The sequence below is a fragment of the Pteronotus mesoamericanus genome, unplaced genomic scaffold (genome assembly GCF_021234165.1).
Source record: "Pteronotus mesoamericanus isolate MK-2021 breed Mesoamerican mustached bat unplaced genomic scaffold, CSHL_Meso_final contig_163, whole genome shotgun sequence".
Lineage (NCBI taxonomy): Eukaryota > Metazoa > Chordata > Mammalia > Chiroptera > Mormoopidae > Pteronotus > Pteronotus mesoamericanus.
Window position 1 is genome coordinate 3,189,905 of NW_026555064.1, and position 21,027 is coordinate 3,210,931.

Sequence of the window (21,027 nt, forward strand, 5' to 3'; positions counted from 1 at the left end):
CGGGTGGTTCCAGCGTGTGGGGCTGTGTGCGCGTGTGTGTGCGCGCGCGCCGCGCGGGGGGGGGTGCTCAGTGGCCTGTAACCGCCCCCCACCCCAGGAGGCGCGGCCAAGCCGCCGGGCCCCTGGCTCCGAGTCCGCGGGGCGGGAAGGGAAGGAGGAAGGGGGAAGAGAGTGGGAGAGCGAAAGCGGGGAGAAAGAGGCCGGGTGCGCCGGGAGGAGGAGGAGGCGGAGGCGGGGAAACCGGCTCGGCCTGCGCCAGGCCGCTCCCCCATCAGCTGCAGGTGGAGCCCGCAGAGGCAGCCGATTCCGCCGCCGCCGGCGCCGCTGCTGCCGCTTCTTCCCCGGGGCCGCCCTCCAGGCCCCGAGGGTGCTGGCTTGGGGGCATCGGGTGCTGGTCCGCCGTCCCGCAGCTGCGCCTCTGCGCCTCGCCCATGGCTGAGGGTCGGCGCCGGGACGACGAGGAGGAAGAGCTGCGGGAGCTCGGGGGCTCGCGCCGCGCCCGGGGCCGTGCTCTCTCGGGCCACTCGGCCGCAGGTGAGGGGCGCGGGGAACGTGAAGGGGGACGCGGGACCGGGCGCCCCGGGGCGCGCGGGTCCTGCCCTGGAAGGCGCGGGCTCCCTCACCCACCCCGATGGGACCGGCACCTCTCGGAGAGTGGCTTTTCCATCCTCGTCCTCACTTCTGGGCGGAGCCGGAGGAAATTCACACTGGTCTCTACCTGGTAGGGCCCAGGAGCCAAAGTACAAATTTTCCCTGCGCACATTGAATCCAGGGGCTGCTGGCTTGGACCTTGCGGCCCAGGTAGTTACTTATCTCTGGGTGAGTCAGAGACCCGTGGAGGACGACACCCTGCCTGGGCTGCCGCCACCAGGTAGAACCACGTGCTGATAGTCTAGTCTGGTTTCGGTGTCTCTTAAGTTTGGACCCGTGACTTCCCTCCCTGCCCCCAACACCGCCGGAGCAACACCAGTTTTCTATGGGACTTGTTTTAAAGTTATTTTGTGAGCTCCCCAGTCCAGAATATAGCATTCCAAAGGCAATTCATTTGGTCTGAGAATCATTTATGGGCCTAAAATTACTTTTATGAGCTTGTGTTTTGAGAGGCACAAAGGCGGCACAGATCAATAGTTTGGCGCAGAAGTGTAACAGTGAGTGAGTGTATAGAGATGGATACCCCTTCTTCTCTTCCCAGTAGCTTTTCAAACATAATAGGAGTTCTTTGGCCTTTGGTTCCTTAATCTAATTAGATTAGCCTTATCTAATAAGAGAGAACAAACTTAGGGAATTGACTACAAAAGGGAGATATAGAAATGACAGAGGGAAATGGGGCGGGGTGGGGGGAGGGACGGGGAGATATGAGAAAGGTTCGTTATAGCCTCTTTAGAAAGTGAAATATAGGGAATAGTCTATCAAGTCATGGACAAACTTTATCATGTGACTCCCTTAACCTAAGAGAAAGTTGGAGAATTAAGAGAAGTTAATGGGTCTGTGGAAAACAAGTGGAAGGAAGAAAACAGAATAAAAGGATAGGATTTGAGTGCAGTATGAAGAAATTGTCAACTTGATGCCTTTGGTAGTAGGATCTTGGAACCTTAAAAATAATTCCGTGTGCCCATTACTAGGACTTTTTATCAGAATAATGCATTGAACACATCTGTTTTGAAAATGATAGTTTTGTTCAGTATAAATCCAGACCTCATGATATAATATGAAACGAGTAAATATTTCTTTGCAAGAATACAATGAAAAAACGTTGAAAAAGATGTACCTCCACTCACTGATTTAAACAGTGTGGGTTCCATGGAGTCCTAGTACTTTCAGCAAAAAGCTGACTCTTCTCTAAGAAGGGACTGTACTGTGAAGAGTTCTTTTTACTGGAGGGCAGACTAGACATGATCCAGGTATATGTTTACGATAAGTTGCAATCTGAGTATTTATTCCAAGGCTAGTGGATGCTCCCTTCAGCAGAACACAGAGCAAGGCTACGAGAAGAGGTGTTTTTGTAACTTGTTTTTACCAGTTACTTAATTTCCCCAAGCTGGCAGAGAGGCTTTCCTCTCTGATAGTATTTTGCTGAGACATGACATAATGTATTTCACTCAGAAATTCATGTTTGCAGGTTCTAACCACTTAACATACCCTGTCCCCATTAAGGGGTGAGGAGCAGAGATATTAAAGAGTGGGCAGAGGGTTAAACTTGCAGTCACTGGTCTTCTTTCTTTTGGGATTCATTATTTAAGTTTGCATTTCTTGAGAAGCTGTTTTCCTCCGTCTCATTAGTTACTGTGTTTTTCAGACACTGTCACATTCCTTACCAAGCTTGGGCATTTGTTCCTTCTGTCTGTGCTGCATGTTGTTCTCTCTCCAAGTACAAGTATGAACTGACCCACAGGCCTAATCTTTCTTCTGCTTAATGTTTCTTTCCAGACTTTCACCTTTCCAGTTCTCATCACTCCTCCTTCCCTCACCACTTTACAGTTTAGAGATTTTATTTTTCTTTGATCTCACTGGAGCTTGACACCATAAATTTGGGGTTTAGGGACTTGAGGGAATCTGAACTCTTTCTCTCCATGCTAACTTTAGGTGTGGTGGTGGAAATATATTTATTTTCGCAACGTACATTTAGAATAGCATACTAAACCTATAAATTATAAAATACAGGCATACCTCAGAGATATTGCAGGTTTGGTTTCAGACCACCACAATCAAATGAGTTGTTAATCTTTTTGCTCATGGAGTGTCTTCCCTTTAATGCAGGATCTGTGAAGCATGATAAAGTGAATAAAGCACAATAAAACAGGAGGCCTGTAAAATTCTTGTAACCTGTGCCTACATCAAGAAAGAATAGTTGGTAACCTAGAGGCAGACTCTGATCCTTCTCAGTTCCACTTTTTTTTTTTTACTTTTGTGATTATTATCTCCTTGTTCTTCTATACTTTTACCTCCCTATACAATATTGTTCAGATTTATCTATTTTACAGGTTCATGAGTAGAATCATCTGTATGTATTCTTTAATGTCATGCTTTTTTCACTCAATAGTAAGTTGGTAAGATTTATGCATGTTGTTACATGCAGCTGCGGATTTCATTGTATAAATATCTATCACACATTTTGTCTAGCATGTTTTATGGATTTGTTGGAGTTCGTTACACAAGAATCTCAACTTTTTTTGTTTGCATGTTTTGCAAATATCTTCCACTCTGTGGCCTATTTTTGAAATTTTCCTTAAGGTCTCTTTTGATGTGGAAGTTCTTCATTTTAATGTAGGTGTACTTTTGAGTCTTTCTCTTTATAGTTCCTCCTCCCCTTCCTGTCCCCTACCCCAGGGTCATGAGGATACTCTCCCCTGTCTCCTGTACTGTCTCCTACAAGTTTTGTAACCTTCTTTGGAGAGACTGGTGTCGCTGTCATCACACTGTCACCTGGGTCTGAGAGTCTCTAACTGATCTCCAGGGCTGGGAACAGAAAAATCTAGGTCCTCCCCTAATCACCCCCAAGAGTGGTAGGCATTAAACAGGGTTTAATAAATATTAAAGGAATTATTCTTTCTATATGTTGATGTCTTTATGGTAAATTCTGGAAGAACTGATAAAACTCCTCTGATGTGTTTTGAGTAAAATAACTAATATAGTCAGTATAAGGGCACAGAATAAAATTTGTTGTGTTCACTATGAACCAGGTGCTTCTTATATGTTATACCTTGTTAGGTAGGTGTTATTTTCTCCATTTTTATAATTGAAAAGATAGAGGCTCAGAAATAGGTAAGCAACTTGCTCAAGGTCCCTCAGCTAGTAAATGGCGGACTGGGGACTTGAATTCAGGTCTTTCTGACCTGAAAGTTAATGTTGTTCCAAACTATCCTGCTGGTTGTTAACAACAGTCAATTGCTATTAATGCCTTACACGTTTATATCTTCATGTTCCTAGTTATATATTTAGAAATACTTTACATCTGTTTTTTTTCTGCTTAAGAAGGGCTTTCACAGGCTAATTTGATTCTTAAAGATCCTGAGGAAAGGAGGGTAAATTATATCATTCCCATGTTAAAGATAAGTAAATTGAGACTCAGAAATATTGAAGACTTAATCTAAAATACCATAGTTAGGTATAACTGCACCTCAGTTACCTCTATTGCGTGTTTCAAGTCATAAATTATAGTTTCTTTGAGTTGATTCATATAACATGTCCGAGAGTTAGCGGCTCTTAGTTTTTGGAAACTGCATTAATTCCCCTGGGCTACCATCTTCCTGTTTTTACTATTAGAATTCCAGAATTGTCTGATTTATTTTGAGAAAGTTATTATTAGTCCCACGAAAAGTATCGATATATTTACAGTTGTTTAAAAATCGTGTACTCTGAGTTCTTTTAGTCCCATCAATATAATGAATGCAAAATGGTGTAGAAAATATGGGGAATAGAACAGGATATATAAAATAGTCTCCTTGCTTTTAAAGAACATGTAACAGAATTAGGGAAGGTGAGACTAACGCATTTTAAAGGAGATAAGTGTATAGCCGTGGCTAGTGTGGCCCAGTGGATTGAGCGCCGGCCTGTGAACTGAAAGGTGGTCCGTTAGGTTCCCTGTCAAGGCACATGCCTGGGTTGTGAGCTGGGTCCACATCTGGGGGCAAACAAGAGGTAACCAATCGATGTTTCTCTCACACATCGTTGTTTCTCTACCTCTGTTTCTCTCTCTGAAAATAAATAAATAAAACCTTCTGAAAAATAAAATAAAGGAGGTAAGTATATAAAGGAGTCCATAGTGACTATCAACTGGAGTTTAGCATAAGAGAACCAGATTGTCTTGATTCCTTTCTTGGATCCTCTCTTATTAACAGAGTGACCTTGGACAAATTACCTAACCTCTCTGTGCATTCATTCTTTATTTGTAAAATGAGGATATTAATAAAACCTGTTATGTAGGGTTTGAGGATTAAATAAGTTAGTATTTGTAGTGCCCTTAGAACATGACTAGGCACATTGTAAATGGCTATAAAGTTATTAGCACTTACTTACGTTGTTAACCTAAGGATAAAAGACCAAAGTTGGGAAGCAATAGTGTTTGAGATCCCCTCAAAATAGCTATTTGTAATCACTGATTCAGGCAGAAACCCAAATAGTGTTCTGATTATGAAGAAATGTCAAGGGATTTTATGTGAAAAGGAAGGGGAATGATTACACGAATAGCAGGAACGGATTTCTATTGGTGTAAAGTCAAAGATGGAATTTCTGTAGGTGCAAATAAGCTAAGTTATTCTTTAGCTATACATGGTGCCAATTCTAAAGAACGTCTTTAATTTTTAATCTGGTGGTCAGAATGTCCGCTTTCGATTGTCAGCATTGCCAGCACTTCTTTGGGACACAGTATTGCTTTGGCCCAGTCCAGAGGTTCTTTAGCCCAGTTTAAATATTCCGGAGGTTTGAGGTGTGAGACGTGCAAGGCATTTCCTCTGGGCCAGCAGCTCTGACAACATCGTTTTTCACATGTATGTCCAACTGAGGTGACCTATGACTCAAACTCATTCACACCAGAGTATCAACATGTACAAAGGGGGCTAATAGGATCTTTCTAATTTTGGAAATAGAGAGGAAGTTAAAATAGAAGAATTTGGAAAAGCACTGAATTAGGATAATTATATCATCGTGAGTTAAAATTTATTGTGCAGTGGGCGCACAGTATATAAATTCTAATTGGCTTCCATGTATTTTGCTTAGCCCTCATACCATGTGGTGATTTCCCTCATTTTTACAGATGAACCTAAGGCCTAGAGGGAGTAATTAACCTACTCGGGGTCATACAGCTAACAAGTGACACAGTAGGATTCTGTGGCAGACTCCTAGTTGCTTACCCACCGTTCATTCCCTTTGTCTTCCTGAGTCACTGGAACCCTGTGTTTTGGACGGTGGCAGTTTGCCCACCCATAGAACTACCTCTGCCAGCCTGCTAAGGAGGTGCAAGTAAAAGTTGTTGGGTGGGATTTCTAGGAAAGTTCTGTAAAGAGGACTCAACTGCACAGAATGTGCTTTTGCCTTTATCGTCTTTCTTCCCCCTCCTACCAGGAACAAGGATGTGTGTAGTTCGCAGCAGCCACTCTGGGCCATGAAAACGGGATCCATGCACTGAGCATGGTGGAGCAGAGAGGTAGATAGAATCTCAGTTCCCAAAGATAGAAGTCATCATCTGAGCTTTTGATTGCTTGCCTCCTTTATTTGAGAAGAAAAAGAAAAGAAAAGAAAAACAACCTCTTGTCTTGTTTAAGTCACTGTTATCTTAGGTCTCTACAACTAGGCCCTGAATACACTTTCCAACTGATACAAATTCTAACCTGATCTTATTTCTCTCTCCCTAACACCAGGCTCTAATGCATTTTGTTAACATACATTTCCCTTAGGATACCTAGATTCTTGTTGTTATTTTGTATTTTATTGTAACACCACCTTGGGCAAATCACTAAGAGGTTCCCCCTGCCCCCCCCCCTTCCCGCCTTTATTTGCATCTTTTGAATGGGTATTCTTATTTAACTACTCTGCAACAGTGTTACGGGGAACAGTGTTGTAAACTTCAAGTTCTCATGTGTGATGTACTAAAAAGGAACCCTATAGAATCTGAAAACAGTTTTCTGTGTTTGTCATTTTACCTAGTCCCAGGTTTGACTGCTTCCCAGGGACTAAATAAATAGAAGCTGTGAAGGGAGGTGATTTTGTCTCGCCTCTGATGCAAAGGAGATGAACAACTGCAGTTGCTGATGAGCCCTATAATGCAAGCCAGGGCCGCTGCTTAGGATTCTGAGTTCATTTATTTCCAATATGGCTGCCTTCCCTGTACCAGAGTGTTGTTCCCTGAAGATACATTAATCAAGGAATCGCCTTACTGGAGGATAGCTCCATGCTTTTTCTCTGAGAGGGGGCTAAGAAGAAGGGCACAGAAGGAAATGTTTGCACGGCATATGGATAATTAGTTTTTTGGGCATTAAATATTGCCATTTCCAAATACTCCTTTGAAACTAGTACAGAGCTGTTCACACACAAAAAAGGGCAGCCCCGCCCAGCATGGGGTCACCCTTGTAAATGATCCCTTCTCGTCTTGTCACTACACCCCTGTTTATTTCCTCACAAGGACTCCCTCAACATACACACTACCAGCTTAGTGGAGATAAGTGAAACTCTCTGGAGGTTGTAAGGTAGATTTGTGTTACTCAGATGAGGTAGAACTCAGTGAAGGATGTGGTTTGTGAGCGGAATTCATTTGGAATGAGTGGTATTGCAAGTTTTAAAATAGGTGCACTTGCATTTGAATATTACTCTTAATTAGAAACTTAAAAACGCAAAATGCCTAATATCACAAACATTTGATTTCTCATGCAGTTCTAGTCCTGCTTATTTTTCATAGAAAAATTTCTTGAGGTGTTCAACTTTATAACATGGTTTGGAATTTCTCTGTTTCTGTAGCAATGGCACGTCTAACCAGTACTTTTTAAACTTTAATATGCCTATAAATCACCTGGAGAGTTTATAAAAAAAAAAAAAATGTAGACCCTGATTGAGTAGGTTGGGGTGGAGCCTGAGATTCTGCATTTCTAACAAACTCCAAACGCCGCTGCTGCTGCTGCTGCTGGTCCCTGGACCACACTGAGTAATAAAGAAGACCCACGATTACCTTTACCTCAGTGTCAGTGTTCTGAATGCAGGCTGGGCATCAGAATCAACTGGGGAGCTTTGAAAAAGACACACTTATGGCCCCACCTTCAGATTTCCTCATTAGTTACTTCTGGAATAGTTGCTGGGGAGCTGTAGTTTTGAAGGTCTGTGTGGGGTGAGAGTTAGCTTAGGCTTCTATTTAAAAATGTGATGTTAGGTGGTTTCAGTGTGATTTCTTTTAATTTGAGCTGTTATATTCTTCCATCATAAGTTGTGCTGACTTTTAGTTAAACAAACCCACCATGCATTTTATACGTGAATTTTATTCAATCCCTCTATTATTTTATATGGAAGATAAGGCTCCACATGAAGAATGGTATAAGGAGCTATCATTGGAGTACTGAAAAGTAATGTATGTGATAATTATATTATGTGATTGCAAGAAATAGAGGCCTATTCTGCTCATCTCAGCTGATGCAGGCCTAGTATCAGGATGCACAGGTAAGTTTGAACACACAAGAAGTAGCTTCAAAAGTCATTTGGAAATAAGAGTAGCTCTAGGAAAGTGACAGCAAATAACTATTCCAGAAAACATTCCTTTGTAAAATGGGATGATGGTTAATTCTTTATGTCAGTAACACCACCATTTTTGTGACTCAGTTTACCTTTGTGTCCATGGTTTCTGAAGTTACTGAATTGGCCTTCTTTGTTTTTCTGACAGTCAGCCCCTCCAAGGAGGAGGTTCTAAGTAGGATGGGTAGCCGCTGTCCCGCACACAGTGTCCCTTTTGGGCAGGGTTTTCATGCCAGTTGACCTTGGAGGCCTATGACAAGCTAGACAGTTACCTTGTCACACTCAACCCTGCGGGGCTCCTTCTCCTGGGCACGCCCCTGGCTGCCTACATTTCAGACCTGAGAATCGCCAGCGGCTGCTCCTGGCGGATGGGACCTTGGGCCTGGGGGCTGCCCGAGGTTTCCTAGCATGGAGAGAGGGTAAAGTTGGCGACTCTGTGCATGACCCAACGCTCCGACTTTCAGTTATGAGTTCCATGAAGGAAGACACTTATTTTGTTCATTGTTATAGTCCAGTGATTTTCAACCTTGTTTATCTCATGGCACACACAAACTAATTACACTAAAATTCTGCAGCGCACACAAAAATTCTGCAGCACACCAAAAATACATTTTTTGCCCATCTGACACACAAAAAAAATCTTTAATTTTGATTCATTCACACCAGAGAGCTATTATGTTGGCTGTTGTTATTTTTTTAATATGACGATCTCAGGTAAAAGAGGGCTGTGCCCCTGACTAAATGGTCACACTGCGTGTTTTAAAAATTCTTGTGGCACACCAATTGAAAATCTCTGTGATAGCCCCATGACTCAGAACAGTGCCTGGCACTTACGTTCAGTACATATCTATCAAGTAGGTAGATTAAAAAAATGATTTCATGTAAGCTTTATTTTTTGTGTGTTTCATTACTCTTTATTCTAATCCAAGTCCTTAGGTACAGAATGATGGAAAGGGAATTCTTATTCTGACCATAGCTTACACCGCTGAGAAGAAACTGTGCTCAAACATGCAAGAACCTCACATATTCCTGTTTCCTGTTTTTAGACGAGAGACGTTTGCCACTTGGTGCCACCAGCACAGCTGGGTCCAGGCTCTGAGCTGAGGGGCAGCAAACGGAGGTCAAGTCCAGTGGTCGAGTCCTTCCTAACGCTCCCCGTCCTGGCCTCCTTGCCCCGCCCCCCCGCGTGAAGCGGCTACGCAGGGGCTTGAACCCCCGAGCGCCTCCGCCCTGCCCCAGTGCCCCTGCAGCCTGCACGGCGCCTGCGCACCAGCCCACACCGCCGCTTAGAATGCGAGCCTCTCGCTGGGTTGCCGCCATCTTGGGTGCCAATTGAAACTGATTATTTTGTTCAAACGTCGCCTTGGTGATTGGGGCGAGAAAAGGAAGCTTAATTTCAGGTAGGGAGAGAGGCACTGGGAGATCGAAGTCGCCATCAGTTGCAGCTGCTGCCGTTTCTTAAACCCTAAACCCCATCTGTATGTGGAATAGTGTGGAGGATGGATGTCGAAACATACTTTTGAGGACGGATTGACCGGGTTAGTGATACAGGATGTAGGAGGGTGACAAAGTCCTAAGTTGCAGAGGTTCCTAGACTTAGGAAAAGGAAGTTGTGATTTGACAGTCTTTGCTGGGGAGGGGCAATGATATCACTTAATATTAATCTTTAATTAAAACTTAGATAATCTTTATTTTCTAATAATTTTATTAGAGCACATTTGTTATTAGTGTTAAATATAGTGACAAGTACTTAATGTAGCACTTAAACTGCTCAATACCCCCTGGAGCGCAAGGATTTTTGTAAACCTTGCAAAATGTAATTTAGAATGATCACCTCACAGGTCAACAGTGAATGTTTCATGAAGATAATGAAGACTTAGGAGGTTTAATTTTAATATTTTATTTTTTGCCTTTTAATTGAAAACCAGATTTCTTAATGCTGTAGTAGGTTTTTTAAAAGTACCAACTTTTGCCCTGGCCAGGTGGCTCAGTTGGTTGGAGTGTTGTCCGTGCCCGGGAAGGTCGCGGCTCATCCCGGTCAGAGCGCACGGAGGTTCCAGGTTCGATCCGGCTCAGCGGCGCAGGGAGGCAACCGGTTGATTTCTCTCTCACATGGATATTTTTTTTCCTCCGTCCCCCTTGTTTGCTCTGTTTAAAATGAATAAACATATCCGAGGGTGAGGATTTTTTTTAAAAAAGCAGGAAACCATCTCAACATTTTTAAAATAAATAAATACATTAATAAAAGGAGCAACTCTTTAGCATGTCTGAAAAAAAATGTAGCATGTAATAAAAAAAAATTAACATGTTCCAGGAACGTAAGTAATTCTTATAACAAAGAAAGGCTGTTTCTGTTTTTAAGAAACATCCATGTGAGAGAGAATCATCAGTCAGTTTCCTCCTGGACACACCCCGATCAGGGATCGCACCTGCAATCTAGCTCTGTGCCCTAACGGGGATTGAGCCCGCATCTTTCGGGGTAGGGGGCGATGCTCCAACCAGTGGAGCCACCCAGCCAAGGCAAAGATCTCTCGGTCTTTGCAGATGGGCTCTGCGTGTTGCTGCACAGCTTCCCTTAGCCCTCTCTTCCTGCTTGTGCAGGACCTGAAGGTCAGCCAGAGGCAGAGCTTAGGGCCTTCTCAGATGTTTCTGAGCATGTACCCACCCTGGGACTGCACATGGTCTGCTGGGATTCCCGAGAATATATAGGAGCTTTTCAAAGCCCTTATTCTCCCAAGCCTCATTCTCTAGCCTTTCCTCTCAACCTCTTTGGTTAGTCTCTTCTTTGCCCCAACTCTTTATTATTCATTGCCTCATGCAGCACCAACTAGTGTATTTTCTGCTTGTAAATGTTTTCAACAGACTCCCTCCAGCTAGCTACTTTTTAGCACTTGGAGAGTTCTCAGTTAGGCGAGACGATAGTCATCTTTTGTGCCAGTCTTCCAAGGCACCACCAGATAAAACAAAACAAATTAATACAATTCTTTGTGAATGAGATCAGTTCTATGCCCTTTGGTGCTGGTTCTGGTACTGGTACTAGGAAGGCAGACAATTATTTTCAGTGCTACCACTGAGCTGGAGAATGGGGAAATGCCGCAAAGCTCATCACTCAACCAAAATCCAGCTAGTTCTTAAATGTTGCGCTCTCCTTTAGTGCAGCAAGTAGTTTTTGCAAGCTTTTGGTTACTTTCCAGAGTTCCAAAAAAAGTTGATTCTGACAGGTTTTTTTTAATTGCTTTTATGGAGGACAGACTTTTGGAGTTCCTTACTTTGCTGTTTTTACTGATCACTCAAGTATGGATTTCAAAACTGATGAAGATTGTTGGTCTTTTTATGAGCAAATTGATCCCAGTTTTCCCAATACCCAAAGAGAAGAAATGGATATTCTTACTCGTTTTTGAAGTGTTTGCACATTCTGCAGTAGTATTATCAAGGTATATCAGGAGCCTCGCTCGTTTGGTTAGAGTGCGTGGGCAGCTTGCTTTTCTCATTGGCAGGCCACAGGCAACCCCAACCTCTCCGTTGCTCTTTAAAACATGATTTTGAAGGGCTCTCTCTGTATTCCTCTTTGTTGTTTAGAGTTTGCTGAGAGAAAGTAGCTTTATTACACTGTTCTGATGTAAATCAGTCATGTATTAACAGTCAGGGGAATGAAATCGGGGAGAACGTGGAGTGGGTCACTTTAGATACTTCGGTATTGTTTGAGTGTCCTCCAATGAGTATTACTTTGAAAATTAAAAGAAAGAAAAATTTAAAATACCATGAGAAATAACTGCCTGCTGCTGATCTAGTGTATTTGTTGCTCATGGTATGGTATTTTTTAAAAACCTGTTTTGCCTTAAGATAAGTTATTGAAATGATCATAGCAAATGCTGTCCTGTTGATAAAACAAATGATCGATAAAGTGTGCAAGGAAATGATAGTAGGAAGGAGGTATATAATCGTTTCCTATGAAGATCATTTTTCAAACACTGAGTCATTTATCATTTGTTCACCTCTTTGGTTTTATGACACTCACTTGTTTTTATGACAACCATGTCTTGAAAAGCAAATCCTCATTTATAATCAAACTGTTAAAAGCTGTTTAACATAATCAAAGCCCATCTTAGTATTCTCTGATTCTTTGCCTTATTTTTTCTTAGTATTTCATCTCTATCTTATGACCCAACAGAACCTTGTCTAGAGGCATAAACTCGGGAGATCTGCATGCTAATGCTCAACCTTCCACTAGCCAGCTGTATGACCTTAATTTAATCTCTTTGGGTCTCTGATTCCTCAATGACAATATGAAGGATTTAGACCAGGGATCTGGAAACTACAGACCTGTGGGCCAAATCTGGCTCCCTTCCTGTTTTTGTAAATAAAGTTTTATTAGAGTATAGATATGCTCATTCATTTACATATTGTATATTGCTGCTTTCATACTATATCTGTGTGGCTCACAAGCCTGAAATATTTACTGTATTGCCCTTTACAGAAAAGTATGCTGACTCCAGAATATCAAGCTTCCTTTCAGGTTCAAAATTCTTTGTTTTAGTTTTGGGATACTTGGGACAACTTTTTTATTTTCCCATAAGATTGCTTCTTAGCAGATCACCAGAAAATTTGACTAAAAGAGGGGAGATACAAATAAACATTATTATCTGTGGGACACCAATATCTGTCACATTTTGCTGTTAATGCTGTGATAACAACCTGCAGAGCTCAGTATCTTTTCACAGTTACATTCTACTGATGAGCCACAGCTCTGCCCCGCTTTTCTTCTTCATTTTGGGATCCTGGCTGAAGGAGCAAACCTTGTTGGTGCCAATCATGAATCCCCAGTTTGGGGTGTGATGAAGAGGAAACTTTATTCAGTACAAAATATCTCAATTGGGATACATCACAGGCTGTGAAAACAGCGCAGCTATGAGGCAGCCCGGGGACCAGGCCCCTTTCTGGCTAGATAGCTCTGCTCCTCTCCTCTCTTTGCTGGTCTGTCTTGTGCTGCTCTGGTCTGCTCCAGTCCGCCCTGGTGAGACATTGGTGGTGTTTCAGCTCAGCCAGGGAAACACAGTCTTTAGTCTGGTGGAAAAGGAAAGTGCGGTCTCAGAGCCAGAGGAGAGCAGAGAGCTGGCTGCGGGAACAGAAGTACCTGCCCCTGGTCCCTGATTGATATAGCCTCATGCAAATAAGGACTCCAAATCATAACAGCATGATTGGCTTAAAAGGTACTGTCTTAATTGGTCAGCTGCTCTGATTGGTTGGAGCTGTGCATCTCTGATCAGATGGGGAAAGCCTCAGTCTTATTGGTTGAAACAGGATTCCAGGAATTTCTTTATGAGGTCAGACTTAGATGGCAGAAACACTGCAGGTAGGCAGTTGAGTGCAGAGGTAGGTAGTTCAGTGCAGACCTCTCCCTAAAGTGAGGTTTGCCCAAGAGGCCCCTGCGTAGACAGGACTGCTAGGCTCTGTTTTTTGTTTTGTTTTTTTAATTTGAGCCCAGTTTTCTACCAAGAGCCCTTCTTAGTAGATGCCTTCTTTCTCAGCATTCACACTGTCTGGGAAAAAGCAAGGAACAAACCATGTGCCAGCTTTTAAGACTCCTGCTCAAAAGTGGTGTTATGTCGCTTCTACTCACATTTCTTTGGCCAGCTTTATGTGATGCAGGGAAGTGTAATCCTTTTGTAGGAGGTCCTGCAAGTCACCTGGTACGTGGAGTGTGTGGATAGTCCTTCTACTGGGAGGGCAGTGAGTCACTGGGGGCAACAACATCTGATAGCTTCCTTAAAAGGTTTGCTAGTGGGAGCAGAATGAAACTAATGTGTGCTAACTTTCACAAACTCTGTATAACTAATAAAAAACTAGGATTTGGTCCATTGAGCTTTTGGAATATATCCTAATTCTCTCAACTTGCTTATTTAATAAATGTGCAGTGTAAGACTATAGTGTATCTGTTTGGGTTTCTTTTTCATAGACTTGTGATGTCTTTAACTTGTATTTCTCATCCCTGAGCTATCTTCTCCAAGGTTCCATATCTCACTGTATGACGCACCTCAGGTTGCCTAAGTCTGAAACCTGGGAGAAGTTCTTAACTTCCTCCCTCACAGTGATATCTAATCAGTCAGTTACCAGATTCTACTGAGTCTGTCTCTTTTGTGGCTCTTGATTCTGTCCTCTTATCTTCATCTTTGTTGCTACCATCCTGGTCCAGTCATCTCTCACTATTTGCAACAGCTTTCTAACTAGCCTTGCTACCTCTTGACTTGCTTCTCTGTAATCCGTTCTTTGCACAACCACCAAAGTGATTTTTCTAAAATGCAAATTGCCAAAGTGATTTTTCTAAAATGCAGACTAATTGTGTTAGTTCTCTGCATTCAAACCTTAAAGCTCAACTTTCTTAACATGGCCTCTCACCTTTTTTTCTTTATTTTTTTCTGGTAATTCCCAAGTCTATCCTGTTATGCTTAGTTTACTTTCATGGTAGTAAAAATATAGTTTTCTAGAAAGTTTTTTTCTAGGTCATATTTGTTGAACTCATACAGTATTTGGTAGATGTTTTTCACTTGTAGAGACTCAAACCCTTGATGAAAAATATTGTGCAAAGCTGACTGTGCTGTTCTGACCATGGCCCAACAATAGGATGCCCCCATTTTGATGTTATGTGGATTTTTACTTCTTAGAAGGGCTTGGCTAAGCCACGTGAGCTCCAAAGAAAGGTAGACAGACGTTAGTTTTGTTTTACTTTCTCTGTGACCTGTTTTTATAAGTTTAAAATATACCCAATTTGGAACTAGTTTATTGAGCCTCTTTCAGTGAGCTAACATTTTTCATTATGATACCAACTCAGCAGCTTCTGAACAATAAGAATATGAAACAAATGCATTTTTTTTTAAAAAAAACACGACTATCTCTTTTCGTGTTAGCTCTGTGTTTCAGAAATAAAAATAGCTTCACTGAACTTGGGGGGATTGGAGGTTTCTTCTAAAACCCAAATCCTTGCCTTTGAAAATGTGCTAGGAATTTTAATTTTCAAGGCCAAAATGTTTTCATTATTTAAAATTCATTGACACAACTTTCTTTGATCAATCAACTGCTATCTTTTCTTTTTGTCTAGCCTAGTTGCATGGAATTTTTAGTAAAATGAATCAAGGTCTCTCAACTCTGAAGCTTTGCAGTTGTAACCACAGCTTTCTGTTATTATAAGCTAATTTTAAAAAGCAAGTTCAGTTTAGAAAGGCATGTTTAAAAAAACTGTACACTCGTATAAACATTTAAAAAGCAGTCAGAGGCATATTGACACATCCTTAAACATGAGGAGTGTATAGGGTAAGAGTGATAAACAGACAGTTACATGGGGATTTGAACTTTCTGTGCTAGGTATTTCTGTAACATTTTGATATTTTGTAATAAGTAGAATTGGGAAAACATTTTAAGATTTTTTTTTTTTTTAATAAAAAGTTACTTGGTTTCCTCCTCAGGGAGGCAGCAGCCTTCTCTGGGTTAGAACAGGCTGCTTTGTGATTACTTGTAATATTCTGGAGGTTCTATGAATATAGGGATTTTTGAACATCTTGAAATTACATTAAAAAATGTGTGTGTGCATGAGTGCTTTTTTGGGATATAGGGTTCGAATGATGTGGAGATGAGGATCCATAATTTAAACAGATTCTTCTGATTTTATTTCTCTACTCCAGCCCTCTCTGAGCTCCAGATTGCCTACTCAGCATCTTTACTTGAATCTCTAATAGTGATCTCAAATTTAGTATGTATGTATTAGTTTCCTATTGCTGCTGTAACATATGACTACAATTTTAGTGGGCATGTAATAATGTTGAACGCATGCTAATGTTCAGACTTCCCAGAATAAGGGACCTGTTGGGCTGTCCAGTATTTTTTTTTTTTTATATTGTTCTTTTAGTCTCTGTGTTAGTCAATTCCGCTCTGATCTTGATTATTTCCTTCCTTCCTTCTACTCATTTTAGGCTTTGTTGTTGTTTCCCCTGTTCTTGAAGCTGTAGGGTTGGATCGTTTATTTGAACTGTTTTTATCTTTTTTAGGTAGGCCTGTATTGCTATGAACTTCCTTCTCAGGGCTGCCTTCTCTGTGTCCCAGAGGTTTTGGACTGTTGTGTGTTTATTTTCATTTGTTTCCAGAAAATTTTTGATTTCTTCTTTCATTTCACTATTGACCCATTCATTGTTTAATAGCATGCTATTCAGTCTCCATGAGTTGGAATGTTTTTGAGTTTTTTCATTTAGGTTGGTTTTAGTTTCCAGCCCTTGTAGTCTGAGAAAATGCTTGTTATGATTTCAATTTTTCTAAATTTGTTGAGGCTTGTTTTGTGTCTTATGTGGTCTGTCTTTGAAAATGTTCCATGTGCATTTATAAAGAATGTGCATTTTGCTTCTTTGGGATGAAAGGTTCTATATATGCCAGTTAAATCCATTTGATCTAATGCATTGTTCGGTTCCACAGTATCCTTGTTTATGTTTTATTTGGATGATCTATCCATTTTTGACAGTGGGGTGTTAAAATCCCCTACTATCAGTGTGTTGCTGTCTATTTCTTTCTTGAAGTCCTCAAGATTTTCCTTACATATTTGGGCGCTCCTATGTTGGGTACATATAGGTTTACAACGTTTATGTCTTCTTGATGGATTCTTCCTTTGAGTATTATGAAGTGTCGTTCTGGGTCTTACTTTTTTAATTTTTATTTTTAAATCATGTTTATTCTATTACATTTGTCTCAGTTTTTCCCCCTTTGCCCTCTTCCACCCATCCCATCCCACCCCCCTCTCCCACAGTCAGTTCCCACTCTTGTCCATGTCCATGGGCCATTCATACATGTTCTTTGTCTAGTTCCTTTTCCTTCTTTCCACCAATATCCTCTTTCTCCATCCCCTCTGGTCACTTTCAGGCTGCTCCATGTTTTGATGCCTGTGGTTTATTTTGTTCATTAGTTAATTTTGTTGAATAGATTCCACTTATAGGTGAGATCATATGGTATTTGTCTTTCACCAACTGGTTTATTTCACTTAGCATAATATTCTCCAGTACCATCCATGTCGCAAAAGGTAAGAGTTCCTTCTTTTTTTTTTTTAATGCAGATTTTATTTATTTATTTATTTAGAAAAGTCAAAATCCATTATAAAATATTTAAAAATTTAAACCCATTATAAAGTCTCAGCAATTAAAACAACATGACACCAGCACAGAAATAATCAAGTAGATCAATGAAATAAAATGAGCATTCTAGAAACAAATGTATATCTCTATCTAATAATGTAATATATGATTAAATTGATATTTCAAATCAATGGGGAATATAAGACATATTCAACAAATAAAGTGCATGGACCACTATTACTTGAAATAAAACAAATATAGAGTCCTATTATACACATCATACAAACAGTATTTAGGTGAGTTAAAAATCAGTATGTAAAATCTAAGGAGTTTTAGGAGAAAGTACAAATTAATATTTTTTTTACCCTAAAGTAACATATTCAAACCCAGAAGCTCTAAAGTAAAGTATTGACAGTCTGACTATATTAAACATTTAAGACTATACAGTAAAATACATATAAAAAAAGTTAAAGGACATGTAATAGAATAGGAAAGTATTTGCAACACATCTAAAAAAGGGTTAATAGTTTTTTGGGTGTTTTTTTTAGGGAAAAAATTCTACAAAGATTTAATAAAAAAATGGATAAAGAATACCAAAAAAAGCCATTTAAAGCTTTTTAAAAATAATAGAAATAGGCAAGAAATACACAAAAACAGGTTTAGTTTCAACAAATAATAAAGTAACAATTAAAATAACACATCATTGTCTCAATCAGATTAATAAGTATTTAAAATATTGGTAATATCAAGTATTAGTAACTGTGAAAGGAACTGGATATTCATAGACTCTTTTTCTCCATCTTCTTAAAGCAGTACCTTTAACATATTTTGCAATGCTGGTTTGGTGGAGGTGTATTCTTTTAGCCTTCTTTTGTCTGGGAAGCTCTTTATTTCTTCTTCCATTTTACGTGAGAGCCTTGCTGGGTAGAGCAGTCTTGGTTGCAGGACTTTGCTTTTCATTACTTGGAATATTTCTGGCCATTCCCTTCTGGCTTGCAGTATTTCTGTTGAGAAGTCACCTGCTAGCCCTACTGGGCTTCCCTTATATATTACTACCTCTTTCCCCTTTGCTTCCTTTAGGATTCTCTGTTTGTCTTTGATATTTGCCATTTTAATGATGATGTGTCTTGGAGTGGGCCTCATTGGGTTCCTCTTGAATGGGACCCTCTGTGCTTCCTGGACTTGAGTGACTTTTTCTCTCTTCAAATTAGGGAAGTTTTCCATCATTACTTTTTCAAACAGGTTCTCTATCCCTTCCTCCTCTTCTCCTTCTGGTATCCCTATTATATGGATATGATTACATTTCAGGTTTTCCTGCATTTCCCTCAATACCTCTTCATTCTTTTTGAGTCTTTTTTCATTTTCTTGCTCTTTCTGGGAGCTTTTTTCTACCTTATCATCCAGCTTGCTGATTCGATCCTCTGCTTGATCTATCCTGCTTTTGATTCCGTCTGCTGTGTTCTTCAATTCAGAAATGGTATTCTCCATTTCCTCTTGTCTCTTATTGATAGTTTCTATGTCCTTTTTCATGCTGATATAGTTTGCAATAAGTTCCTTGTAGTTTCCCTGTAGTTTTTTGTAATTCTCTCTGAGCTCACTGAGCTCATTGATCTTCCTTAGAACTGCTGTTTTGAACTCAGTATCTGATAGTTAACTTGTCTCTATTTTATTTAGTTCTCTTTCTGAGGATTCTTCCTTTCCCTTTGACTGTGGTTGGGGAGGGGGGGTTGTTTCTTTGTCTTCCCATTATTTGTGAGACTCATTTTTTGCTTCTCCTTCTGAAATTGATCTGTCTTGACTTCCTGACTTATATGGTAGGAGATTGCTGTTTTTTCTTTCTGGATCTGCTTCTGATAATGCCAGATGTTGACTGTGTCTGACCTTAGGCAATCTGTTCAAGATTTCCAGGAATCTACTGTCTGGCTGTCTCCTTCAGTTGTTAATCTAGCCCAGGCTGTCCAGTATTAAGTGTAACTATTGGGTAGGATAATCCAACAGCCTCACTGCCCTCTGGGCAGCTGTTCAGTCAGGTGCTCCTCCTGATACAGCCGACCAGTAATGGCCAGGACAGTGTACTTATGTGGTCCTCTTCTTTCCATATCCCCTTCTTTCCACTTGAATGGACTTGTCCCTCCAAAAGTTTTTAAGTTTCAACTCTAGTTTCATGAGAAAAGTTTTGCCAGCTCCCATGCTGTGGAACATTTTCTTCCTCAGGTCTAGAGGAATGGTAGGCAGAAGTATTTGGCTTTTTTATTTAAAAAAAAAAGTATTTGACCTTCTTTATGTTCTCTTGCTCTGTCCTCCTGATTCATCTATTTGTAGTCTTTCTCCTCCTATTTGCTGGTCTCTGGTTCTTCATTTTAGTCTTTCCTCTCTTCTTGCCCCTCCTTTCCTTCTTTTGTTCTTTTCTCTCAGCTGCCATTTTACTTTGCCCTCTGTCATTTTAGAGCTTGCTTAGTTTGAATTCTTGCCTTGAGAAACCTTTCAATTACTTGCTTTTTGTACTCTTTTCTCTCCTTTGTTCCTTATGTTTGGAGAGAAGGGGCTGAAACATTCTTTTCTTTCTTCATCACTTTATTTAACTAATATTTGAAACCTACTTGGGTAAGATACTATGCCAGGTTCTGGGCTACCTCAGTAAATAAAACCCCCAGGTTCTTAGTTGGGGAGACAAAGAGGTTGAGTGTTATTCACTCATGCATGCATTCATTCAGCAAATATTTGAGACTGGATACAGTGGTTGGCAAAAACAAAAATTCTTTCTTTCATGGAGCATACATTTTGGTAAGACAGACATACATCAAGTAAATGATTATACAAACAAATGTTAAATTATAGCTATGTTGAGTCCTGTGAAGGACAACTCCATAGTGCTGTGAGAATACATTTAGAGGGATTTGTTCTCATCAGTAGAGCTAGGGACAGCCTTCTTAAGGAAGTGAAGGGTAAACTGAGATCTTAAGGCACAAGAATTAAGTAGGTGAAGGCAGCAGGGAAGAGGTAAAAGTCCAGTACTCAGAGGTGGCTTGGAGTATTTGAGGAAGTGGAAGCATGTGGAGCAGGATGGAATGAGGCTGAATGAGGCTAAAGAGGCAGGCTGAGGTCAAATCCAACAGGGTTTGGTGGGTCCTGTTAGGGACTTGGGTCCTTATTCTATGAGCAATGAATGGATACGATTGAAGTGCTGTAAGCAAGGGCAAGGGGGAGAAAAGTATAAAACATACCTTTATTTTTGAAACAATCTGAATTCTGTAGAGGATAAATGGAGTTTAGCGTGGGTGTAAGTGAGGGAAAGGATGTGGGAGTGCCAGTTAAGAGGCTGTTGAAGTAGTCCAGATGAGAGGTGAGGGCAGGGGTCAGCAAGGATTTTAAGTTTCCAAACCTACCCTTACTTCCTAGTAAATGAATTTAACCCCAAAATTGTTTTTGAATGTTGACTTACACAGATATGATAAAACTGAAGTTCACTCAGATGAGAAATGGATGATTTAAACAAAAAGGGGTTACAAGTGGAACTATAGCATATAATCTAGGATAAAAATGATGACTGAGCTCAAGTTTAAAACTTAGCTCTGAGCTGAAAGAATAGTATACGTTATGTGATTCTTTAAGAAAAGGAAGCATGCTAGTTAAGTAGAGAATATAATCTTTCCCTTATAAACATTTATACTTTACTATAGAATTGGTATTAAACAACCTGGATGGGTCC

At 40.6% G+C, this 21,027-nt stretch overlaps 1 protein-coding gene across 2 annotated transcripts in view; it reads left to right on the top strand.

Annotated features, from left to right (window-relative positions):
• The first annotated feature begins 224 nt into the window (after nucleotides 1–224).
• The window catches only part of SH3D19 (SH3 domain containing 19), a 139,374-nt gene continuing 118,571 nt past the window's right edge, over nucleotides 225–21,027 (top strand). The window contains exon 1 of one of the 2 annotated variants that reach the window (XM_054562582.1): nucleotides 225–534. In XM_054562582.1, the coding sequence (XP_054418557.1) occupies nucleotides 432–534 (103 nt within the window). In that variant the 5' untranslated portion in view covers nucleotides 225–431. The remainder of the gene's footprint in view (nucleotides 535–21,027) is intronic. The other variant, XM_054562577.1, reaches the window with a different exon arrangement.